Source organism: Drosophila novamexicana, unplaced genomic scaffold, assembly GCF_003285875.2.
Source record: "Drosophila novamexicana strain 15010-1031.04,08,12 unplaced genomic scaffold, DnovRS2.1 tig00000796-arrow-arrow-pilon, whole genome shotgun sequence".
NCBI lineage: Eukaryota > Metazoa > Arthropoda > Insecta > Diptera > Drosophilidae > Drosophila > Drosophila novamexicana.
In genome coordinates, this window is record NW_020824824.1 from 101828 (window position 1) to 127937 (window position 26110).

General features: G+C 37.4%; 2 protein-coding genes across 2 annotated transcripts; both read right to left on the reverse strand.

The window, feature by feature from the left end:
• Positions 1 to 12497: 12497 nt before the first annotated feature.
• On the reverse strand, positions 12498 to 13449 carry LOC115763943 (ATPase family AAA domain-containing protein 1-like). Its single transcript, XM_030706736.1, has one exon. The coding sequence runs from the start codon at positions 13447 to 13449 to the stop codon at positions 12559 to 12561; it is 891 nt and encodes a 296-aa protein (XP_030562596.1). The 3' UTR covers positions 12498 to 12558.
• A 7261-nt stretch (positions 13450 to 20710) lies between these two features.
• Positions 20711 to 22003, reverse strand: LOC115763942 (ATPase family AAA domain-containing protein 1-like). Its single transcript, XM_030706735.1, has 2 exons — positions 21777 to 22003; positions 20711 to 21721 (listed from the first exon to the last, which is right to left on the reverse strand). The coding sequence occupies exons 1-2, from the start codon at positions 21956 to 21958 to the stop codon at positions 20773 to 20775; spliced, it is 1131 nt and encodes a 376-aa protein (XP_030562595.1). The 5' UTR covers positions 21959 to 22003; the 3' UTR covers positions 20711 to 20772.
• Positions 22004 to 26110: the final 4107 nt, after the last annotated feature.

Here is a 26110-nt window from a genome sequence, read left to right on the forward strand (position 1 = left end):
TTAATTTTTATGGTCGTATTTTCTGTCTAGCCCAAGGCAACTTCTTATAGATTCGTGTCACTTGTGAAGTGCGAAGTTAAGTATGGGACCGACATACATTTACAAGTGAATAATATTTCGTTTATTATTATTAAAGGTTAATTTATCATTTCTAGAAACGTTGTAGATGAGTTTTCTTTTACATGTAATTTTTATTCAGTGTTTTTATTTAATTATTATAATTAAAAATTAAATTTTTATTTCTGAATTGTATTTTTGAGGAAGTTTTGAGAAAAGAGCTGTCATTTATAATTGGTAACTTATTATATGTTTAATCCAATGTAATCATAAAAATGTACATTATAAAAATGCAGTTATACATAGCCTCTTACTCGGCGAATTTGCCGGATTTTGAAATTGATAGGATTTGGCTTATATATGAGGAGCATAATGAAACTAATAAATGCCGTTGGGGCGATCTGGCAGCACAGAAATTGATACATTTTAATTTTTTTTTTGTCTCTGAGAAGTTTGGTTACACTATTTTGTTATTTCACCATATTACGAAAAGTATGTACACCTTCTTCTAGCTCTCTAACCATCTAAATATTCACTATTTTGGTGTATAATAAATATATGTAGCTACTATTGCTAAAATCAAAATATTATTACTTGTGTTAATGGATGTAGATTTTGACTTCTTAGTTCCATTCATATAACCAATTTAATAACCCCCGACAATAACCAAAGTGTGGCTCGAAGCTAAGCCAAACTTTACGCGCAACCCAGGAGAGACGGAGCATTTACTCAAATTGCAATCTTCACCATCAGGCATACTCCATGATCATACTGAAGTTTACGCCCATTCAATTTAGAATTTAAAGCTAATGGACACACTCATATAGCTTTTCAACGACAGATTCACACAAACATAGACATTTTGCTTTTCCACGAAATACATGACGCTTAAAATCGAAATGGAGGACGAGAATAATGCTAGCGCTCACATTGAGAACAGCAATGCAGGGGTTCAAGACAATGTAAATTCTATTTTTGTCAAGATGCCATTTCCTCAACTACACACGGTTACAAACATTGAAATGTTTTTCACGAAGCTAGAAAGTTGGTTTCTTTCAAAGGCATAGGCTTACGGAAGGCATACGAGAAGTACGCCGCCGACATCACATATGCGGCTCCCAAATACTTAGATCACGATCTTGTTCATAATGAGCCTCAAACAAATCCTTACACTACACTCAAACAGGCCATCCTCGCAAAGTTCGCTGAGTCAGAGATGACACGCCTCGACAAACTTGCCACTGGCATTCAACTCGGTGATGGACGCAAAAGCCATCTCCTCAGCCAACTACAGCAAACCAATGCTACTAACGACGAATCAGTGGTACGTCGTTATTGGATTAAACGCCCTAAACGCCTACTATTCCAACCATTCTTAGGACTTCCACGAATACAACACTATCGCAACTTGCATCAGCCGCTGACGCCGTAATGGATACACTCAGTTATACTTCATGTGATAACGTCGCAGTGCTTTCACGTAACAACACTTCAACTGAGCATCTAATTGACTGCCGCATCACTGAGACTGAAAAACGTCAGAATACCCAGGATATAAAGTTTCAAAAAATCAATGCAAAACTTGGTCAGCTGCTCAACAGCAATAACAACAACGGAAATCGACGCACTCGCAGTCGCAATCGATCACAAAGCAACCGCAGCAATACACCGATCGCACAGGTCGATTCAAATCAAAATTGCTAGTATCAATACAAGTATGGCTGCAGTGCCCAACACTGCATTCTCCATGTTCCTTAATTCAAACCAACAACCCAAAAAACTAGCAAACACCGTCGAATAAAATCAAATTGGCAACTTTGACGGCCAATCTGTGCATGCCATACAAATTTTTTCCAAGCTTAGTATAAACGTTCACAGTATAACAATCTCTAATCGACTAGTTATTCCAGCCAGATCCACGTTAAACAGGAATATCACATCTGAACCTATACTGCCAACTAAATGGCCCATCCACCTGTTACATACGTTTGCACAAACACATTATTTCCCTTTTACCTTGTATAAATGGGGTTATTATATACTTAAATATAATATACATTTTGAGAAACTACAAATATTCTATAGCACAATAAGAACTACTGTAGAAGCTTTTATCAAGAAACGGGTTAAAAACACAAAAGTTGTTAATGAAAACATGTTGAGTTTGGGGCAGCAAGCGCAAAATGCAAGAGTTTCTGTATGCATGTACACACACACATTCATGCGCGTCTTCTTTGAATTCTATCAACAGCATTGCAATTGAGATTCTATTGTTTTCTGTATTGGTTTTTTATCTGTTGAGTGACGCGGTCAGTTGAAAGTTCAAACCCTAACGAGGAAACTTTTTTTTTTTTTAGAACGAGCGCGTAGCGCGAGCTGCATTTGGTATTGGAATAAGAGGTTTTGAGGGTATCCCTTAGTCGGGAGATCCCGAACCTCTTAGTTGGTTAAATTGTTCAATTTAATTTATTTAATTGCTAATTGTTATTTGTTTTTGTGTTAGTGCCCTGAAGACGGTTACCGAAGTGAAACCAACATATAGCCACTTAAAAAAAGGGAAGCAGAATAGCCCGAGCACGAATTTTCGACAGCTACCGGAAACAGAAAGCACAGGGTGAAACGAGCGTGCTCTCCTTATCAAGAGCGCCTTGAGCGTCGTAGGGTATGCGCTGTGATACAATCGGCAGTCAAAGGTGATGTTCGAGCATTTGCAACGGTCAAGCCAGGACAGAGAAATATGGCTACGAGACCATCCGTCAGTTTTCTGGGAGAAGGTTACCAGCAATTGAGAAGAGAATTGGAATTAAAGATACGCAGAGCACAATCGACAGCTCAATCAGCTGGTAGCATGCAACATCACATTCTGGGTCGTTTCTATGCCCCAATATCGTACAACGTCCGGACTCTCCAATAGTGCTGTACTTATGCCCATCTCTCAAGCGGTCACTTTACGTTGGAGTGGACTTTTGGAGAAAATTCGGTCTGACACCAAACTTTTTAGGAGTCACGGAGTAGGGTATGTATCGACATATATCGACTGAGCTCACAGCCATAGGCGAACCGATATTAGCCCACGAGCTGAGTGCGGAACAACAAATGGTAATACATACTATTCATCTGGTAGATGTCGCGATGCCAGTTATAGACCGATTTTGGCAGTGTCTTTCTAAGTGCAGCAACTATTGTTACCGAAGTGGACGCGATGCTCTGACTGGGACTGGGGTTGAAGGGCCAACGGCTTAAACTGTTGGTAGGACCTTATGTATTGGGCGCTTGACGATGATTGCCATCACGCGGTCTGTGATCCATTTTTAAGGTGGTGTATTGTCCAGAATAGAGCATTCTGTTTCCAAGTTGGGCACGTCCTTGGACCATTGTGAGCTCTGCTGTAGCGATCGGTTCTAGGTTAACCACTTTAGAAGAAAAACAAAGAAAATGAACCACAGAAATCAACGCCACAAACTAGGGAAGGGTGAGCTTCACTTAGTCTATCAGCTGGTAAATTGCCCTTGAGATGGCCTAGCAGTTTTGGTTTGTACCGGTAGCACTGCATACAGCCCTTAACAATTATATTGCATGCTTCCCGAGCATTAATCGACCAGATTATGTCTCAGAAATAACTCGACAACATGAGATTTTCGGCACCTAAATATAGATTTCATTAGACTTCTCTAATGCGACTAAATGCACTGCCACTGCCTTCTTGTTCTCAGAAGTTTGCATTTCCAGCAATATTTCAAATTTATGAAGAAGCTAATCACAGGGGCTTGTACCAAACATTCAGGACCAATAAGCCTGAGCGGGCAAACAAAATCATCCACATCTATGCCCCTAGAAACAAGATAAGGTGGATTCCCTTCTGACGACACTTGACGCCAGCGAACACTAACAGAAAGTTTTTGTATATTTGGGCTGAGCTGAGAACTTACCATCGGTAAGGAAGCACGTCTGATCTGTGCTTATCATTCATATGCTGTGCTATAGAGACATCATACTCCATGAGAGTCACGTTGCCCTACCTGACTGTTCAAGGCTCCTGCACTATCAAGTGAACCGAGTTTGAGTTTGGTGCCGAACGATGCCAGCGCCATATAAGCGTTATCCGTTCTTTTGTATTTGGCTTGTGATCTCCTTTATTATACCCTGAACCCATTAAAAATGGGTATAAGGGAGAAGGAAGCATCTTCGACCCCATAAAGTATATATATTCTTGATCAGCATCAATAGCCGAGTCGATCTAGCCATGTCCGTCCGTCTGTCTGTCTGTCCGTCCGTCCGTAAAATAAATAAAATAAAAGGAAAAAAATATGAACTCTAAGCTTAAAAGTTATTTAAATAAAATTACTCGTTGGCATCTACATTTTCAAAAGTGAGCTCTGTAATGAGCCGTTGTTCGCCAATTGTTGCTACCTCTTTGTATAATTCGTTGTAACTGGCCATACAAGAATTCAGCTCATGTTAGAATTCTGAAACTCTTTCGACGTTGGGATCGTTTTTGACGAAATGGTATCCACATTTTTTTGCAAGTTGAAGTCCTTCCTGAGTTAAATTTGTAGTAAGTTTAACACTATCACTGCTTTTTATAGAATCGTCTTTTTCAGCTTTACAACTACCAGCACTACCTTGCGATTTTATCACATACATATGTTCTTCTCGGCGAAAAAAACCTAGTTTCGTCTTCATTAACTTAGCAGATAGTTTCGTTCCAAAAATTATCGACCGCCTAATTGAAATTTCATTTTTATTTTTATTATTATTATATTATTTTATTTTATTACAGTGGCTGTCTTTAAACATTTGGCCAAGATATGTTGAGCCTTCTCCATTTCGAAGGCGATCTAAAATTTCAATTTTGGTTTCCAAACGTTTTAATTTGTTAGTTGAATATTTCAACATTTTCTCTTAGGGATACATAAAATATTTATCAAAATTAAAAATAACTAAATGAATATAAAATATATTTTGGCTTCCCTTTTATCTTAATGCGTTAAAATTAAATTTAATGTAACTCGAAAAACAATATGCGTATAAAAAAAATTTGATCACTGAATAAACACATCTGATTATGTAAATGCAAATATCAATGCGATAGTTACAAAATATTGACACAAGAGTATGCATCCTTGTATGCACAAATAGGGGATTCCCCTAAATGCTATTTGCTATTTGCAATTACTCTGACAAGTAAATTTGCTGGTAACCACAGAAAGGAAATTCCCCTAAATTTTTTATATGAACATATTTCGTAAAAATTAAATTTGACAAAAAAAGTTGAAGCCCAAAAAATGTATAGGCATCAATATTCTACGACTATGAACACCGCGCCCGTATGTTGTTATTTGTGTAATTTGATGTTTCTTTAATTTTTATGGTCGTATTTTCTGTCTAGCCCAAGGCAACTTCTTATAGATTCGTGTCACTTGTGAAGTGCGAAGTTAAGTATGGGACCGACATACATTTACAAGTGAATAATATTTCGTTTATTATTATTAAAGGTTAATTTATCATTTCTAGAAACGTTGTAGATGAGTTTTCTTTTACATGTAATTTTTATTCAGTGTTTTTATTTAATTATTATAATTAAAAATTAAATTTTTATTTCTGAATTGTATTTTTGAGGAAGTTTTGAGAAAAGAGCTGTCATTTATAATTGGTAACTTATTATATGTTTAATCCAATGTAATCATAAAAATGTACATTATAAAAATGCAGTTATACATAGCCTCTTACTCGGCGAATTTGCCGGATTTTGAAATTGATAGGATTTGGCTTATATATGAGGAGCATAATGAAACTAATAAATGCCGTTGGGGCGATCTGGCAGCACAGAAATTGATACATTTTAATTTTTTTTTTGTCTCTGAGAAGTTTGGTTACACTATTTTGTTATTTCACCATATTACGAAAAGTATGTACACCTTCTTCTAGCTCTCTAACCATCTAAATATTCACTATTTTGGTGTATAATAAATATACATAGCTACTATTGCTAAAATCAAAATATTATTACTTGTGTTAATGGATGTAGATTTTGACTTCTTAGTTCCATTCATATAACCAATTTAATAACCCCCGACAATAACCAAAGTGTGGCTCGAAGCTAAGCCAAACTTTACGCGCAACCCAGGAGAGACGGAGCATTTACTCAAATTGCAATCTTCACCATCAGGCATACTCCATATTAATATATACATACTCCAATTTAAAGCTAATGGACACACTCATATAGCTTTTCAACGACAGATTCACACAAACATAGACATTTTGCTTTTCCACGAAATACATGACGCTTAAAATCGAAATGGAGGACGAGAATAATGCTAGCGCTCACATTGAGAACAGCAATGCAGGGGTTCAAGACAATGTAAATTCTATTTTTGTCAAGATGCCATTTCCTCAACTACACACGGTTACAAACATTGAAATGTTTTTCACGAAGCTAGAAAGTTGGTTTCTTTCAAAGGCATAGGCTTACGGAAGGCATACGAGAAGTACGCCGCCGACATCACATATGCGGCTCCCAAATACTTAGATCACGATCTTGTTCATAATGAGCCTCAAACAAATCCTTACACTACACTCAAACAGGCCATCCTCGCAAAGTTCGCTGAGTCAGAGATGACACGCCTCGACAAACTTGCCACTGGCATTCAACTCGGTGATGGACGCAAAAGCCATCTCCTCAGCCAACTACAGCAAACCAATGCTACTAACGACGAATCAGTGGTACGTCGTTATTGGATTAAACGCCCTAAACGCCTACTATTCCAACCATTCTTAGGACTTCCACGAATACAACACTATCGCAACTTGCATCAGCCGCTGACGCCGTAATGGATACACTCAGTTATACTTCATGTGATAACGTCGCAGTGCTTTCACGTAACAACACTTCAACTGAGCATCTAATTGACTGCCGCATCACTGAGACTGAAAAACGTCAGAATACCCAGGATATAAAGTTTCAAAAAATCAATGCAAAACTTGGTCAGCTGCTCAACAGCAATAACAACAACGGAAATCGACGCACTCGCAGTCGCAATCGATCACAAAGCAACCGCAGCAATACACCGATCGCACAGGTCGATTCAAATCAAAATTGCTAGTATCAATACAAGTATGGCTGCAGTGCCCAACACTGCATTTCTCCATGTTCCTTAATTCAAACCAACAACCCAAAAAACTAGCAAACACCGTCGAATAAAATCAAATTGGCAACTTTGACGGCCAATCTGTGCATGCCATACAAATTTTTTCCAAGCTTAGTATAAACGTTCACAGTATAACAATCTCTAATCGACTAGTTATTCCAGATTCAGTCTGGTAAAAAGTTCCTTATCGACTCTGGCTCAGATGTGTCAGTCATACCTTCTGCAGCCATAAACCGACGATTCTTAGCCACCGGCGAAAATCCACTTTTTGCTGCTAACGGCACTACCGTTAACACATATGGTTTGAACCGCCTCACTCTCGATCTTGGGTTACGTCATCCATACACAGGGAATTTTATGATTGCTCACACAACATTTCCAATCATTGGATCAGATTTTCTACAGCTCTATAACCTTCTTGTCAATATCAAAGATGCTAAATTAATCGACGCTCAAACTTTGATTACACGTCAAGGTGTCTGCAGCCTTCGATCATCAACATTTAAAACGTTTAATGTATCCTGTGAGTTCGCCCGACTTCTGGAGGATATCAAGGCCATCACACAACTCAATGCCTTAGCACCGAAGCACACAACATCTAGTGTAACTCAGTGCATTGAGACAAAAAACCTACCGACATTCGTCGACTCACGCCAGACAAATTCAAGGCTGCCAAAATGGAATTCGAGTTCTTGTTTAAAATAGGTGTGTGCCGACTATCAAAAAGTGCATACGCATCGCCGTTGCACATGCTCCGCAAGCAAACAGGTGAATGGCGGCCATGTGGTGATTACCGCGCCCCCAACGCAAAAACTGTTCCGGATCGGTATCCACTCCACACATATAAGACTGTACACATATTTTGCGTGGCAAGAAAATATTCTCAAAAATTAATCTTAACCGTGCATATCACAAGGTCCCTATCGAACCAGAAGACGGCCTAAAGACTGCAATAACCAATAACCATTTGGATTATTTGAGTTTACGCACATGACATTTGGATTGTGCAACGGTACACAAACCTTCCAAAGGTATTTCGGTCAAACATCAATCAAGTTTCTTGGTCATTTGATAGTGGCATCAAACCATTACCAAACAAAGTCAAAACCATCGTTGAATTTCCCTTGCCCACAGTCGCAAAAGAACTGAAACTTTTTTGACAATGATTAACTTTTATCGAAGATTCCTGCCAAAAGCAATCAAAATCAAGCACCAGTGGTACAATTAATACCGGGTAACAAAAACAACGACTCAACTCCAATAACCTGGACAGGTGACAAGCTAAAACGTTTTGAGAAATCCAAGCGTTCCTTAGCTGCAGCAACACTTTTGGTACGTCCTGCTCCAGATGATCACTTATCGTCAGCACGGACGCTTTCGATACAGCCGTTGGCGCTGGACTGCACCAGATCGTCAACAATGAGCTTCAGCCAATGGGATTTTTTAGTGTTAAACTTACTAATGCACGAGAGATTCTAGCAATTTACCTTTTACTTCGAAGGTAAAATGTTTGAAGTCCACACTGACCATAAACCATTGGAATACGCTTTTACTCAAACGTCTGAAAAAGCTGCTCCACGGCAGCTTTGTCAGCTAGATTTTATCGGACAATTCACGACATCTATTCTGCACATAGCAGGTGTCGATAACATTAGTGCTGTACACCCTCTCGAATCGAAACTATTGAAGCCCACATCATCGACTACAATAAGATTGCTGTTTCACAAGCAAGTTGTCCAGTGCAAAAAAAGCTACTTAATGACAACACAACTCCACTTCAAATCAAATCTATCAACTTACCGCAATCAAGTTCTCCAATCTTTTGCAATTTTTCTACTTCCACAGTGCGACCATTCATACCGCAGGCACATCGAAAAAATATTATACAGTACGGCCAGATGCAATCGCCATCGAGGATATCCAAGCTGAAACAGTAGCCACAGCACTCATCTACACATGGATTTATCGCTTTGGAGTTCCAGCACACATCACCTCGAACGAAGGCAGACAATTTGAATCAAGGTTATTTAGCGAGCTATCGCGCCTCCTCGGTATTGACCATTTACGAACAACCGCCTACCTTCCACAGGCAAACGGAATCATCGAACGTTGGCACCGCACGATTAAGGCAGCTATTATGTGTCACAACAGGATCGGCTGGCCATCCATATTGTCAATGATTCTCCTCGGCCTTTGTTCAGCATATAAACCCGACATCCAAACAACAGCAGCACAACTCTTCGACTTCCTGGAGAATATTTCAGCAACTCCAGTCAACTTCAAACACAAACTGATTTTGCCAAGAATCTAACAGAGATGATGCGCGAAATCCGACCAATTCAAACATCCAACCACGACTCATCGAAGCCTTTCATCTTTATGCAATTAGCTGATTCAACTCATGTTTTTCTGCGAAACGACACGGTACGTGGATCGCTTCAGACGCCCTACGACGGACCATTTGAAGAAAATCAAAACATACTTATCAATGGTCACGATACTTTCATAGAAACACAACAATCAACGACAACCAACTCAGAAGCAACATCGCCATTAGGTCAAAAACAAGACGCATCCAAGGATACTCCCAACACACCTATACTGATTCAACAATCCAGAAGGCCTCGCCGCACAATTATGCTCGCCGTTCGTTTCACAACTTGAAGTGTAGAAGGGGGTACTGTGGCGATTTGGCAGCACAGAAATGTACACCTTCTTCTACCTCGAGCTCTCTAACCATAAAAATGTACGCATCTAAATATTCACTTTTTTGGTGTAATAATAAATAAATCTACTATTGCTAAAAACGAAATATTATTACTTATGTCAATGGATGTAGAATTTGACTTTTATGTTCCATTCATATAACCAAAGCCGTCAAGATATCTTGATAAGCAAAAAAAGTTGTTCATACAAGAAGCTAGTTGTAGATCGATCGTTCCTATGGCCGTTATATGATATAGTGGTCCGTTCTTAATAGGATTTTGCATATATATGACGAGCATAGTAAAAGTAATTAATGCCGAATTTGGTCACGATATCTTGATAATCCAAAGTGTTTCTCATACAACAACTTAATTTTCGTACGATCGTTCCTATATGATATGATTTTGCGTATATAAAAGGAGCATAGTAAAACTAATAAATGCCGAGTTTGGTCAACATATCTTAATAAACACAAATGTTTTTAATACAACAAATTTATTTTCGACCGACCGTTCCTATGGCAGCTATATGATATAGTGGTCCGATCCAGCTGGTACTGACATACAGATGTACTGCGTGCAACAGAAATAGCGACTTCTGTATCATAAAGATAGCTTTTAAACTGAGAGACTAGTTCACATAGAAACAGACAGACGGACTGATCCAGAATATATATACTTCACGGGGTCGGAGATGTCTCCTTCTATGCGTTACACATTTCACGAGAAAATTATAATACCCTCTGCAAGGGTATACAAAATATAAGTATTCTAAGTTTAAAAGTAATGTAAATGTAAATGTGAAGTAAATTACATGCTTTGGCATGGATCGAACTCGCAACTGACCGCATTACTGGCTGACGACTCTATTCCACAGCCACACAAGCCAAAAAAAAAAAATAGTAGAGGACTCTAGAGGACTCGCGACAGACCGCACCACTTGCTATGCCTCTAGTCAACAGCCAATTACCAAATTTTTGTGTATTATTGAGAAAAAAACGAATTCAAATAGAGCACAGAAAACAATCGCAATTGCAATGCTGTATGAATGTGTGTGTACATGTATTCAAAAATTCTTGCAATTTGCGCTAGCTGCCCCATCTAATTGCGCAGCAAAACAAAGCTTTGGTTGATTCTTGACCGATCTTTATGAAATTTTCTACGGTATATCTCATTAAACCATAGAATATTTGTGTATTCTCAAATAGTCAATTGCATTTAAATTGTGTCTTATATTGGTGGGCAGCTTAAATTGGTTTATTACCTTGATTTATATTTATGAGGTAGTAGCGGGGAGGTAATGATAGCTATAAAATGAAAAAACTTGATATATATATACTAGTCTAGAAGCAAAATATCGATTCGGTGACTCTAGCTCTTATTATTTACCAAAATTGCTAAAAAAAAAATAGGATTTTAATATCGATTCTTATGGATCACTTGAATACAGGGCAAGTTATCGAATATCGGAAACAAAATCGATCTGCGCAGGCACTAGGAGGCTACAGCTAAAATTTCAAGTCTCTAGCTCTTATAGGTTCTGTTATCCGTGCGGTTCATACATACGGAAAGACGGACGGACATGGCTAGATCGATGTGGCAATTGGTGCTGATCAAGAATATATATACTTTATGAGGTCGGAGATGCTTCCTTCTGCCAGTTACATACATTTGCACAAATACATAATACCTTTTAACCCATTTTCAATAGGTTCAGATTATTAAAAAAAATTAAAATTATAATCATAAATACATAAATTTAATTGCTGTCCTCATCAGTTCCTCAGCTTGCAGAAAATGAGAAGCTCTTCTTGGGAGTTGATTGTGTAGAGGACGACGGTTGTTCGTCTTTTATAATTTTAATGCTTGCTGTTTTATATTGTTTCCAAGCCATATTATGGATATTTTTTTTTCATTTTTTCACTATAAGCATCTCTGGTGCATGATGAAGACGTAACAGATAGTTTCGTTCCAAAAATCACCGACTGCCTAATTGAAATTTCATTTTATTTTTATAGATTTTACAGTGGCTTTCTTTAAACCAAACATTTGGCCAAGATATGTTGAGCCTTCTCCATTTCGAAGGCGATCTAAAATTTTAATTTTGGTTTCCAAATAAATGGCTTACGTTTTAATTCGTTAGTTGAATTGTTCAACATTTTCTCTTAGGGATACATAAAATATATAACAAAATAAAAAATTTAAATAATATAATATAAAATATTTGTTGGCTTACCTTTTATCTTAATGTGTTAAAATTAAAATTAATGTAACATTAATAAACAAATTTGACTATACAAAATTTGATTACCAAACGAGTCTGATTGCATTGATAGTTCACAAAATAATAAAACATTTCAATTGATCTGACAAGTAATTTGGCTTGTATCCACAAAAAGGGAGTTCCCCTAAATTTGTGCTATTTATAATTGCTGACATATTTGCTGGTATCCACAAAAAGGGAATTTCCCTAAACTTGTGATACGAAAATATTTCGTAAAAATTAAATTTGACAACAAAAATGTAAGCCCTAAAGGTTTTGAGTCGTGCTAAATGGTTTAAACAAAAGACGCATTTATATACTTTTTATATTTGGAAATAAGAAATATTAACATTTTTGAAGCGAAATATACGTTCAAAATAAATTAATCCAAGTCCATTCGATTTTCCAGAAAAAGACTTCCAGTGTGCATTTTAGATTCTTTCATTTTTAAGTGAGAGTTAAGCAAATCGTCCATTGTAATAGTAATTAAAGTTTTGTTAGTATTAGTACTTGCAAGATTTGAAGGCGATTGCAGTTTATCACTCGATCGCATAAATTGTCTCATTCTATATACAGAAGCATTTCTGCACATTTCTCGAAGGTCTGAACCAGAAAATCCAATTGTAAGTTTAGCTAAATGATTATAGTCAACATTGTGATCGATTTCTTCAGTTGCTAATATTAGTTTAAGAATTTGCATTCTTTGAACTTCGGATGGAAGGCTTATGTGAAACTGAGCTGGCATTCTACGAACAATAGCCTTGTCAAGGTCCTGAGGGCGGTTAGTAGCACCCATTACAATTACTGCTGAGTTGGGATTCGTACTTAGTCCATCCCATAGCATCATGAACTGAGTTTTCATCATTGCCGTGGCCTCATGATCATTCGAATTACGCGCACGCAGAAATGAATCAATTTCATCTACGAATATAATGCATGGCTGAATTTTTGCAGCTAACGAAAAAACTGCAGATGCAAGTTTTTGCGATTCTCCGTACCACTTGTCAGTAAGTATAGCCACATCTAAGTTAATGAACCTCATGCCCGCTTCCTTAGCAGTTGCTTTGGCAATTAATGTTTTCCCGCATCCTGGCGGTCCATGCAAAAGTACACCTCTGGGAGCTTGCCAAAGTTTTGATTCCTTAAACAAATCGCGATGTCGCACAGGTAAAACAACGGATTCACGAAGATCCTGAATTACTGAATCTAAGCCAGCTATATCGCTCCATTTAACTGTTATGTCGGCTGGGACAATTAGGTGTGATGCAATCATCGCCGCCGATAGTAGAGGTTTTTTCCTGGCAACTCGTGATGTGTAGTCATTGGAATTCAGTAATTTTCGGACAGTTTCATGTGACACATCAACACCACTTTCTTCCTTGAACTCCTGAGCAATATCCCTAAGCGAAATTTGTGGATTTTTCTCAATTTTTCTCAGAATTTTTCGCTTATCTCTGTCAGAAATTTTGCAGGGTCGACCACATACTGGCTTTGCCTCTAGCCTATCTTCCTTATTGGCTCTGTTTAATATGTTGTATATCGTTGCTTTTGATAAATTAAACATATCAGCCAGTTCCGAGACTTGACGTCCCATCTGATGGTTAAAATACACCAGCTGAGCGACTTCAAAAGTTGTTCTTTTTCCTGGCATTTTATTTTTCATAAAATTAAAGCAAAACGTTATAAATTGAAATAGAAAATGACAAGAAAAGTCGAAGACACAAGAGAAGCCAAAACGCATGGGCCCAAATCTAACGGGATCACCCAAAAGAGAACGGCAAAACAATTTACCGTAGCTGTAAAAACACTTTATTGACAGCATAAAATGTGAATGTTTTTAGTTTTTTAATTTTATAAAATGTTTGGGTAATGTTATTTAACAATTCTTTTTGCCATTAAGTTCTAGGAAAAATATAGAATCGAAATAAATTATAATTGAAAAAAAATTCTCACTTTTAGGTACATTTATTTTCAACTAAACCCAAAAAATTAGTTTTTTTTTGTTAGTAAAAACACTTTATTGACATACTGTAGCTACTATTGCTAAAATCAAAATATTATTACTTGTGTTAATGGATGTAGATTTTGACTTCTTAGTTCCATTCATATAACCAATTTAATAACCCCCGACAATAACCAAAGTGTGGCTCGAAGCTAAGCCAAACTTTACGCGCAACCCAGGAGAGACGGAGCATTTACTCAAATTGCAATCTTCACCATCAGGCATACTCCATGATCATACTGAAGTTTACGCCCATTCAATTTAGAATTTAAAGCTAATGGACACACTCATATAGCTTTTCAACGACAGATTCACACAAACATAGACATTTTGCTTTTCCACGAAATACATGACGCTTAAAATCGAAATGGAGGACGAGAATAATGCTAGCGCTCACATTGAGAACAGCAATGCAGGGGTTCAAGACAATGTAAATTCTATTTTTGTCAAGATGCCATTTCCTCAACTACACACGGTTACAAACATTGAAATGTTTTTCACGAAGCTAGAAAGTTGGTTTCTTTCAAAGGCATAGGCTTACGGAAGGCATACGAGAAGTACGCCGCCGACATCACATATGCGGCTCCCAAATACTTAGATCACGATCTTGTTCATAATGAGCCTCAAACAAATCCTTACACTACACTCAAACAGGCCATCCTCGCAAAGTTCGCTGAGTCAGAGATGACACGCCTCGACAAACTTGCCACTGGCATTCAACTCGGTGATGGACGCAAAAGCCATCTCCTCAGCCAACTACAGCAAACCAATGCTACTAACGACGAATCAGTGGTACGTCGTTATTGGATTAAACGCCCTAAACGCCTACTATTCCAACCATTCTTAGGACTTCCACGAATACAACACTATCGCAACTTGCATCAGCCGCTGACGCCGTAATGGATACACTCAGTTATACTTCATGTGATAACGTCGCAGTGCTTTCACGTAACAACACTTCAACTGAGCATCTAATTGACTGCCGCATCACTGAGACTGAAAAACGTCAGAATACCCAGGATATAAAGTTTCAAAAAATCAATGCAAAACTTGGTCAGCTGCTCAACAGCAATAACAACAACGGAAATCGACGCACTCGCAGTCGCAATCGATCACAAAGCAACCGCAGCAATACACCGATCGCACAGGTCGATTCAAATCAAAATTGCTAGTATCAATACAAGTATGGCTGCAGTGCCCAACACTGCATTTCTCCATGTTCCTTAATTCAAACCAACAACCCAAAAAACTAGCAAACACCGTCGAATAAAATCAAATTGGCAACTTTGACGGCCAATCTGTGCATGCCATACAAATTTTTTCCAAGCTTAGTATAAACGTTCACAGTATAACAATCTCTAATCGACTAGTTATTCCAGATTCAGTCTGGTAAAAAGTTCCTTATCGACTCTGGCGCAGATGTGTCAGTCATACCTTCTGCAGCCATAAACCGACGATTCTTAGCCACCGGCGAAAATCCACTTTTTGCTGCTAACGGCACTACCGTTAACACATATGGTTTGAACCGCCTCACTCTCGATCTTGGGTTACGTCATCCATACACAGGGAATTTTATGATTGCTCACACAACATTTCCAATCATTGGATCAGATTTTCTACAGCTCTATAACCTTCTTGTCAATATCAAAGATGCTAAATTAATCGACGCTCAAACTTTGATTACACGTCAAGGTGTCTGCAGCCTTCGATCATCAACATTTAAAACGTTTAATGTATCCTGTGAGTTCGCCCGACTTCTGGAGGATATCAAGGCCATCACACAACTCAATGCCTTAGCACCGAAGCACACAACATCTAGTGTAACTCAGTGCATTGAGACAAAAAACCTACCGACATTCGTCGACTCACGCCAGACAAATTCAAGGCTGCCAAAATGGAATTCGAGTTCTTGTTTAAAATAGGTGTGTGCCGACTATCAAAAAGTGCATACGCATCGCCGTTGCACATGCTCCGCAAGCAAACAGGTGAATGGCGCCCATGTGGTGATTACCGCGCCCCCAACGCAAAAACTGTTCCGGATCGGTATCCACTCCACACATATAAGACTGTACACATATTTTGCGTGGCAAGAAAATATTCTCAAAAATTAATCTTAACCGTGCATATCACAAGGTCCCTATCGAACCAGAAGACGGCCTAAAGACTGCAATAACCAATAACCATTTGGATTATTTGAGTTTACGCACATGACATTTGGATTGTGCAACGGTACACAAACCTTCCAAAGGTATTTCGGTCAAACATCAATCAAGTTTCTTGGTCATTTGATAGTGGCATCAAACCATTACCAAACAAAGTCAAAACCATCGTTGAATTTCCCTTGCCCACAGTCGCAAAAGAACTGAAACTTTTTTGACAATGATTAACTTTTATCGAAGATTCCTGCCAAAAGCACTCAAAATCAAGCACCAGTGGTACAATTAATACCGGGTAACAAAAACAACGACTCAACTCCAATAACCTGGACAGGTGACAAGCTAAAACGTTTTGAGAAATCCAAGCGTTCCTTAGCTGCAGCAACACTTTTGGTACGTCCTGCTCCAGATGATCACTTATCGTCAGCACGGACGCTTTCGATACAGCCGTTGGCGCTGGACTGCACCAGATCGTCAACAATGAGCTTCAGCCAATGGGATTTTTTAGTGTTAAACTTACTAATGCACGAGAGATTCTAGCAATTTACCTTTTACTTCGAAGGTAAAATGTTTGAAGTCCACACTGATCATAAACCATTGGAATACGCTTTTACTCAAACGTCTGAAAAAGCTGCTCCACGGCAGCTTTGTCAGCTAGATTTTATCGGACAATTCACGACATCTATTCTGCACATAGCAGGTGTCGATAACATTAGTGCTGTACACCCTCTCGAATCGAAACTATTGAAGCCCACATCATCGACTACAATAAGATTGCTGTTTCACAAGCAAGTTTTCCAGTGCAAAAAAAGCTACTTAATGACAACACAACTCCACTTCAAATCAAATCTATCAACTTACCGCAATCAAGTTCTCCAATCTTTTGCAATTTTTCTACTTCCACAGTGCGACCATTCATACCGCAGGCACATCGAAAAAATATTATACAGTACGGCCAGATGCAATCGCCATCGAGGATATCCAAGCTGAAACAGTAGCCACAGCACTCATCTACACATGGATTTATCGCTTTGGAGTTCCAGCACACATCACCTCGAACGAAGGCAGACAATTTGAATCAAGGTTATTTAGCGAGCTATCGCGCCTCCTCGGTATTGACCATTTACGAACAACCGCCTACCTTCCACAGGCAAACGGAATCATCGAACGTTGGCACCGCACGATTAAGGCAGCTATTATGTGTCACAACAGGATCGGCTGGCCATCCATATTGTCAATGATTCTCCTCGGCCTTTGTTCAGCATATAAACCCGACATCCAAACAACAGCAGCACAACTCTTCGACTTCCTGGAGAATATTTCAGCAACTCCAGTCAACTTCAAACACAAACTGATTTTGCCAAGAATCTAACAGAGATGATGCGCGAAATCCGACCAATTCAAACATCCAACCACGACTCATCGAAGCCTTTCATCTTTATGCAATTAGCTGATTCAACTCATGTTTTTCTGCGAAACGACACGGTACGTGGATCGCTTCAGACGCCCTACGACGGACCATTTGAAGAAAATCAAAACATACTTATCAATGGTCACGATACTTTCATAGAAACACAACAATCAACGACAACCAACTCAGAAGCTACATCGCCATTAGGTCAAAAACAAGACGCATCCAAGGATACTCCCAACACACCTATACTGATTCAACAATCCAGAAGGCCTCGCCGCACAATTATGCTCGCCGTTCGTTTCACAACTTGAAGTGTAGAAGGGGGTACTGTGGCGATTTGGCAGCACAGAAATGTACACCTTCTTCTACCTCGAGCTCTCTAACCATAAAAATGTACGCATCTAAATATTCACTTTTTTGGTGTAATAATAAATAAATCTACTATTGCTAAAAACGAAATATTATTACTTATGTCAATGGATGTAGAATTTGACTTTTATGTTCCATTCATATAACCAAAGCCGTCAAGATATCTTGATAAGCAAAAAAAGTTGTTCATACAAGAAGCTAGTTGTAGATCGATCGTTCCTATGGCCGTTATATGATATAGTGGTCCGTTCTTAATAGGATTTTGCATATATATGACGAGCATAGTAAAAGTAATTAATGCCGAATTTGGTCACGATATCTTGATAATCCAAAGTGTTTCTCATACAACAACTTAATTTTCGTACGATCGTTCCTATGGCAGCTATATGATATAGTGGTCCAATGATGATATGATTTTGCGTATATAAAAGGAGCATAGTAAAACTAATAAATGCCGAGTTTGGTCAACATATCTTAATAAACACAAATGTTTTTAATACAACAAATTTATTTTCGACCGACCGTTCCTATGGCAGCTATATGATATAGTGGTCCGATCCAGCTGGTACTGACATACAGATGTACTGCGTGCAACAGAAATAGCGACTTCTGTATCATAAAGATAGCTTTTAAACTGAGAGACTAGTTCACATAGAAACAGACAGACGGACTGATCCAGAATATATATACTTCACGGGGTCGGAGATGTCTCCTTCTATGCGTTACACATTTCACGAGAAAATTATAATACCCTCTGCAAGGGTATACAAAATATAAGCATTCTAAGTTTAAAAGTAATGTAAATGTAAATGTGAAGTAAATTACATGCTTTGGCATGGATCGAACTCGCAACTGACCGCATTACTGGCTGACGACTCTATTCCACAGCCACACAAGCCAAAAAAAAAAAATAGTAGAGGACTCTAGAGGACTCGCGACAGACCGCACCACTTGCTATGCCTCTAGTCAACAGCCAATTACCAAATTTTTGTGTATTATTGAGAAAAAAACGAATTCAAATAGAGCACAGAAAACAATCGCAATTGCAATGCTGTATGAATGTGTGTGTACATGTATTCAAAAATTCTTGCAATTTGCGCTAGCTGCCCCATCTAATTGCGCAGCAAAACAAAGCTTTGGTTGATTCTTGACCGATCTTTATGAAATTTTCTACGGTATATCTCATTAAACCATAGAATATTTGTGTATTCTCAAATAGTCAATTGCATTTAAATTGTGTCTTATATTGGTGGGCAGCTTAAATTGGTTTATTACCTTGATTTATATTTATGAGGTAGTAGCGGGGAGGTAATGATAGCTATAAAATGAAAAAACTTGATATATATATACTAGTCTAGAAGCAAAATATCGATTCGGTGACTCTAGCTCTTATTATTTACCAAAATTGCTAAAAAAAAAATAGGATTTTAATATCGATTCTTATGGATCACTTGAATACAGGGCAAGTTATCGAATATCGGAAACAAAATCGATCTGCGCAGGCACTAGGAGGCTACAGCTAAAATTTCAAGTCTCTAGCTCTTATAGGTTCTGTTATCCGTGCGGTTCATACATACGGAAAGACGGACGGACATGGCTAGATCGATGTGGCAATTGGTGCTGATCAAGAATATATATACTTTATGAGGTCGGAGATGCTTCCTTCTGCCAGTTACATACATTTGCACAAATACATAATACCTTTTAACCCATTTTCAATAGGTTCAGATTATTAAAAAAAATTAAAATTATAATCATAAATACATAAATTTAATTGCTGTCCTCATCAGTTCCTCAGCTTTCAGAAAATGAGAAGCTCTTCTTGGGAGTTGATTGTGTAGAGGACGACGGTTGTTCGTCTTTTATAATTTTAATGCTTGCTGTTTTATATTGTTTCCAAGCCATATTATGGATATTTTTTTTCATTTTTTCACTATAAGCATCTCTGGTGCATGATGAAGACGTAACAGATAGTTTCGTTCCAAAAATCACCGACTGCCTAATTGAAATTTCATTTTATTTTTATAGATTTTACAGTGGCTTTCTTTAAACCAAACATTTGGCCAAGATATGTTGAGCCTTCTCCATTTCGAAGGCGATCTAAAATTTTAATTTTGGTTTCCAAATAAATGGCTTACGTTTTAATTCGTTAGTTGAATTGTTCAACATTTTCTCTTAGGGATACATAAAATATATAACAAAATAAAAAATTTAAATAATATAATAAAAAATATTTGTTGGCTTACCTTTTATCTTAATGTGTTAAAATTAAAATTAATGTAACATTAATAAACAAATTTGACTATACAAAATTTGATTACCAAACGAGTCTGATTGCATTGATAGTTCACAAAATAATAAAACATTTCAATTGATCTGACAAGTAATTTGGCTTGTATCCACAAAAAGGGAGTTCCCCTAAATTTGTGCTATTTATAATTGCTGACATATTTGCTGGTATCCACAAAAAGGGAATTTCCCTAAACTTGTGATACGAAAATATTTCGTAAAAATTAAATTTGACAACAAAAATGTAAGCCCTAAAGGTTTTGAGTCGTGCTAAATGGTTTAAACAAAAGACGCATTTATATACTTTTTATATTTGGAAATAAGAAATATTAACATTTTTGAAGCGAAATATACGTTCAAAATAAATTAATCCAAGTCCATTCGATTTTCCAGAAAAAGACTTCCAGTGTGCATTTTAGATTCTTTCATTTTTAAGTGAGAGTTAAGCAAATCGTCCATTGTAATAGTAATTAAAGTTTTGTTAGTATTAGTACTTGCAAGATTTGAAGGCGATTGCAGTTTATCACTCGATCGCATAAATTGTCTCATTCTATATACAGAAGCATTTCTGCACATTTCTCGAAGGTCTGAACCAGAAAATCCAATTGTAAGTTTAGCTAAATGATTATAGTCAACATTGTGATCGATTTCTTCAGTTGCTAATATTAGTTTAAGAATTTGCATTCTTTGAACTTCGGATGGAAGGCTTATGTGAAACTGAGCTGGCATTCTACGAACAATAGCCTTGTCAAGGTCCTGAGGGCGGTTAGTAGCACCCATTACAATTACTGCTGAGTTGGGATTCGTACTTAGTCCATCCCATAGCATCATGAACTGAGTTTTCATCATTGCCGTGGCCTCATGATCATTCGAATTACGCGCACGCAGAAATGAATCAATTTCATCTACGAATATAATGCATGGCTGAATTTTTGCAGCTAACGAAAAAACTGCAGATGCAAGTTTTTGCGATTCTCCGTACCACTTGTCAGTAAGTATAGCCACATCTAAGTTAATGAACCTCATGCCCGCTTCCTTAGCAGTTGCTTTGGCAATTAATGTTTTCCCGCATCCTGGCGGTCCATGCAAAAGTACACCTCTGGGAGCTTGCCAAAGTTTTGATTCCTTAAACAAATCGCGATGTCGCACAGGTAAAACAACGGATTCACGAAGATCCTGAATTACTGAATCTAAGCCAGCTATATCGCTCCATTTAACTGTTATGTCGGCTGGGACAATTAGGTGTGATGCAATCATCAACTCATAATCAGTAAACGTTTGTAGATTAACATTGAAATTATTTTCTTTACTCAATCTAAAAAAATTTACAATTAGTTTTAGTTGATTTCATTTTATAAAGTACATCAAACCTTTTTAATTGTTCTTCGGCCAGCAATTTAGCTTTCTTTTTGTTTTTACTGGTTGGATCTAACTGGTTCATCATCCATTTCACAGAGTAATATGTTATTACAGAGGCTATAGAGATTCGCAGGAACATTTGAAACATATGTCCGCGAGTTATTTCTGAGCCTCCAAAGTTAAAATGATCCATTTGTCCTTATTTGATTACGAACGATTAACTTACTAAAACAACATTTAAATACATATACAACCAGAATAGGGATGATAAAATATCGATACAAAGCATTCGATTTCAGCCCCAGAAATATATCTGCTGAATTTAAAGCCTTTTCATCGTAAGTTAAATCACGCTTCCACTTCTACAGCCGATTGGACGAATAAAGTTTTCTATATTATAAAAAATGTTTAAGTAGATTTTATAAATTATTATAAAATTAGAAATTTTCACAAAGCGTGTAGGCTTTTGTGAGTAAGCAATAGTTTAATATTTCAGGTAGCCTTAATAATGAATTATGTACTTATTCGTAGCAAAAGGCGCTTACCACATTTTACACGCTCTTATGGGGAAACTTTCCTTATGTGATGGCTTATCGCCTGTCAGGTATGGTTAATAAAGAAATGCAATATCCGGTATCATTGGCTAGTAATTCTAAAATACATAAAAATTATATATATCTAGAAGTATTTGTTACTATTCCATTTTCTGGCAAGACATTTGTAGGAACGCGTCCTCAAAAATATCGATATATCACAAACGTGTCTTAATCATGGCGGCCACCCATCAAAATCACAAAGGATTTGGTTTACTCGTCATACCGTCTCGCCATAAGAAGGAGTTCGTTGCCTGTTTTCACTGAATTTTTATGCACTGGCGGGAATTAAAACAATACATGGAAGCAGACATGCACGAGCAGCTACGCGCCTGATTTTAGAGAGTAGGGTTAGCTTCTTTTATAAAAATTACGTTATTTTTTCTAAGTTGAATCTAGGATATGAAAAAGAGCACTGTATTAATTAAATTTGAGAACAAATATTGAGAGTTGAGTATGAGTTTTCATATTATATATTTTCTTCTTTTATTTACGCATTAAAGCAAAGACAATTGCTAAGTGTCACAAACTTTTGAAATAAAGCTAAATTCTCCGTAATTTTCCGTAGTATGACTATAAAGAAAGTAAAAGAGTTATTAAACTGCTGTTCCACACACACGCGCTAATTTTCCAAAAGAAGAGGAAGAGTGCTTTCGATATATTTATTTTAATATACATATATATTTGAATAACTGCCATTTAATTGCATCCCCTTAAAAAAAAAATAAATAAAAAAATCACACACAATTACAAGAATAATAAACTATCTTAGTTCCGTCCATACCAGAGAGTCACACTTTCTTATTGGGTAACTCACAAATCAATCCACCATCCGAGCTAGAATTGTGTAATTTTATATTAAAAAAGCAGACAGGGTTTGACTTATTATCCATGGTATTATTTCATTTGCTTTTTAATTTATTATGATATATAATCATTATTTAACCTAAAAATTTTAATTTGATTTTGTGTAATAATATGGACGTAAAGATAATCTCACTATTATTGTTTTCAGCCATAAGCTGAAGTCTTCTATATCTCTATGTATGTTAGTTTTTACGTTCATTCTTTATAAAGAAATATAGTTTTTAATTTTCTTAAACAAATGTGTCTGTTCTTTGGCAATTATTTATCACCCATGTAAGTGGACGTAAAGTAGGTAAATTAACGACTACCAATTAATTTAGTAATTTATAAATAAATATACAGTCTACACTTAGAAAAAGGTAGATGCATATCGAAGAAAATTTGTAGATCCGAAAGTCAAACGTAAAATGCAATAAGAGCGAAGGCAGCAGCACACATATTCAAAGTGTTACTATCAGAAGAAAGAAAATCAGCCAAAATTCCTGCTATGCACTTGGCTTTAGCTAGGGGGGTTCCACCTCCGCAAGCATCGGAAGAAGTATGCTTGCAGCAACATACGCCCTGGCCCCTAGGAGGGAATTCCATCAGTTCAAACGGGGAACTAATAGCAGAGACAAGCGTTTTTTAAAAAATCAGGTTAGACACTGAAAGTCAAAAGCAGGACCCTGAAGAAGATCAAGATCAGAGGTCAGAACCTTTTCACATAAACAGATTAGAAAGCGTATGTACTTTGGGATGTATGAAGACGCTTACACGCAGGATGCAAATGTACAGGGCCAAAAAAGATAATATACGTCTGAACTTATGACAGGGCAGAGCGGCTGCACAGTACTGCTGTACAGCAGGCCTTTGATGACCAAGACTACTTAGCCACGGCGGTACCCGAGGTTCAAGATGACTCCGACAACGATTTGTTACATGTCTTAGGGAACATTCCCAGCTACTGTTTATCGAACGAGGGATGGCTCGGATATATGTTAAAAATCTAATAGATACAAGAGCAACGGCATTTATGACTTCTAACGAGACACTGCCATTTATAACTCAGATGCAGCTACAATCCGCACTCGCAATGGTATCCTCACCCCATGGGAGTTGCTGATTTCGGCAATAAACAAATCCAAGCATTATTGCGAAGCGGCCCTTTCGGCCCTCAAGGCCACCGTACAATAACCCAAAGTGGGTTTTTGATAAAAAGACTGTGACCGGAATAAACGCATTTCTATCAGCTTTAATAAGTTAAATTAGCGAATTTTTGCAGATTAAAAAAAAGGTGCTATGTTTACGTCGGTGATGGTTTAATATTCTCTGAAAATAAAAAAGATCATGTAAAACACATTGACTAGGAATTAAAGAGCACGTGTGACGCAAATGAAACATTTTTTAGATCATGTTGTTGAGTTCCTTGGTTTTATGGTAGTAATGGGAGGCCTGAAGACCGATCCTGAAAACGCAAGATACCCGGAACCGAAAAATCTGTTCGAGCTCAGATCATTTTTGGGCTTGGCCAATTACTGCAGATTTTTTGTTAAAGATTTTGCAACAAACGCAGGGCCACTGACAAACCTGTTATAAGGTAGAAATGGCTCCATCAACAAACCCTTTTCAATAAAAACTCCCATTCATTTTAAGGGCCTAAGAACTGACAAGATGTCTTATAGCCTCTGTCCACTGATTACATTTCTGACACATTTTATGAAATGTCACATTTTTGACATATGTGTGATATGCGCCCTGTGCGTTTCCCCATTAGAAAACACATTGAGATGTGTGATCTTTCAAAAAAGGCACATTTTTCAGAAATGTGTAAATTCGCCCCGAATGTTTCGTGTTTTTTGCGATGATTAATCGAGATTTCTATCGATGTTGTGAAAAATGGTAAAGTATCGTAAACATAAACAGCTGATATATCAACGAAGGCAAGCGGCAACTTTAAATAAGAAATTCAAAATTAAAATAATATCACTGTTTTTTTAATATAAACATGGCGAAATGTCGAAAAGAGTACCTAAAATAGAGCCCTTACTTCGAGGGCGCATCTTTTGAGTTTTGGAAGGAGAACTTTACGGCGCCTATGTAAATTAAAGAAACTCGATCAGCTGTTTTTTAAGAAGCGGTACTTTTGCCACTCACTTGTTACCGACAACCGGTGGAACACCAATATGTGAAATTTGAAAATGTGACATTTCTTAAACCAGTGGACAGAGGCTATTACTCAGATACCCAGATTTCAGGAAGCTATTCGATTTAACGATGCTTCTGGTATTGCTGCAGTTTTGAAACAAGAGGGAAGGCCCATCACTCCAATTTTAGGAACGTTGAAAATGAAATGAAACACACCATGCTATTAACGAAAGATAATTATTGGTCGATCCATGATCTGGGCACTAGGGTGAACTTAACAAAATAACACAAATATTTACTCAGACCAATCCTTGACTTCAGTTAGGAACGCAAACGCAAAAATTTAAAGATGGAAGGCGTAAAAAAATCGTTTCACGGATACTCTTTTTTGTCCGAATGTGAACGCTCTGCAAAATGAGGTAGTATCCGGCGAAGCCAATACCAATAGTGAAATTTCATTAACCTAAACGGTAGATGCAATGGAAAACCCTTAATTAATATCGGAATCACATAATTTTAGATGAGGCGCAATTTTGTATTCGGGAGAAAGCAGATAGCAGGTAGATATTTATAAATTTGGGCAGTGTTCTTTCGCCCGGTTCCTGTATCATATGCCCTGTACATGCTCCGCAATAAATTAAATTTGAGAAATTAAGATACATTGTTATAACTGTAAGATATGGCAATGCGTAATAAGCACCTGTTGACGAGTTGAAGACAAATGTCAGCTTGCACAAAATGATAAATAGATAAAGTTAAAT

What these genes read in the sequence shown, in the direction of transcription:
- LOC115763942 (XM_030706735.1), bottom strand. Translation starts at nt 21,958, where the DNA reads ATGGATCATTTTAACTTTGGAGGCTCAGAAATAACTCGCGGACATATG. An exon ending in GCCGAAGAACAATTAAAAAG is followed by an intron (nt 21,722 to 21,776) that starts GTTTGATGTACT and finishes AAATTTTTTTAG; the next exon opens with ATTGAGTAAAGAAAATAATT.
- LOC115763943 (XM_030706736.1), bottom strand. Translation starts at nt 13,449, where the DNA reads ATGATTGCATCACACCTAATTGTCCCAGCCGACATAACAGTTAAATGG.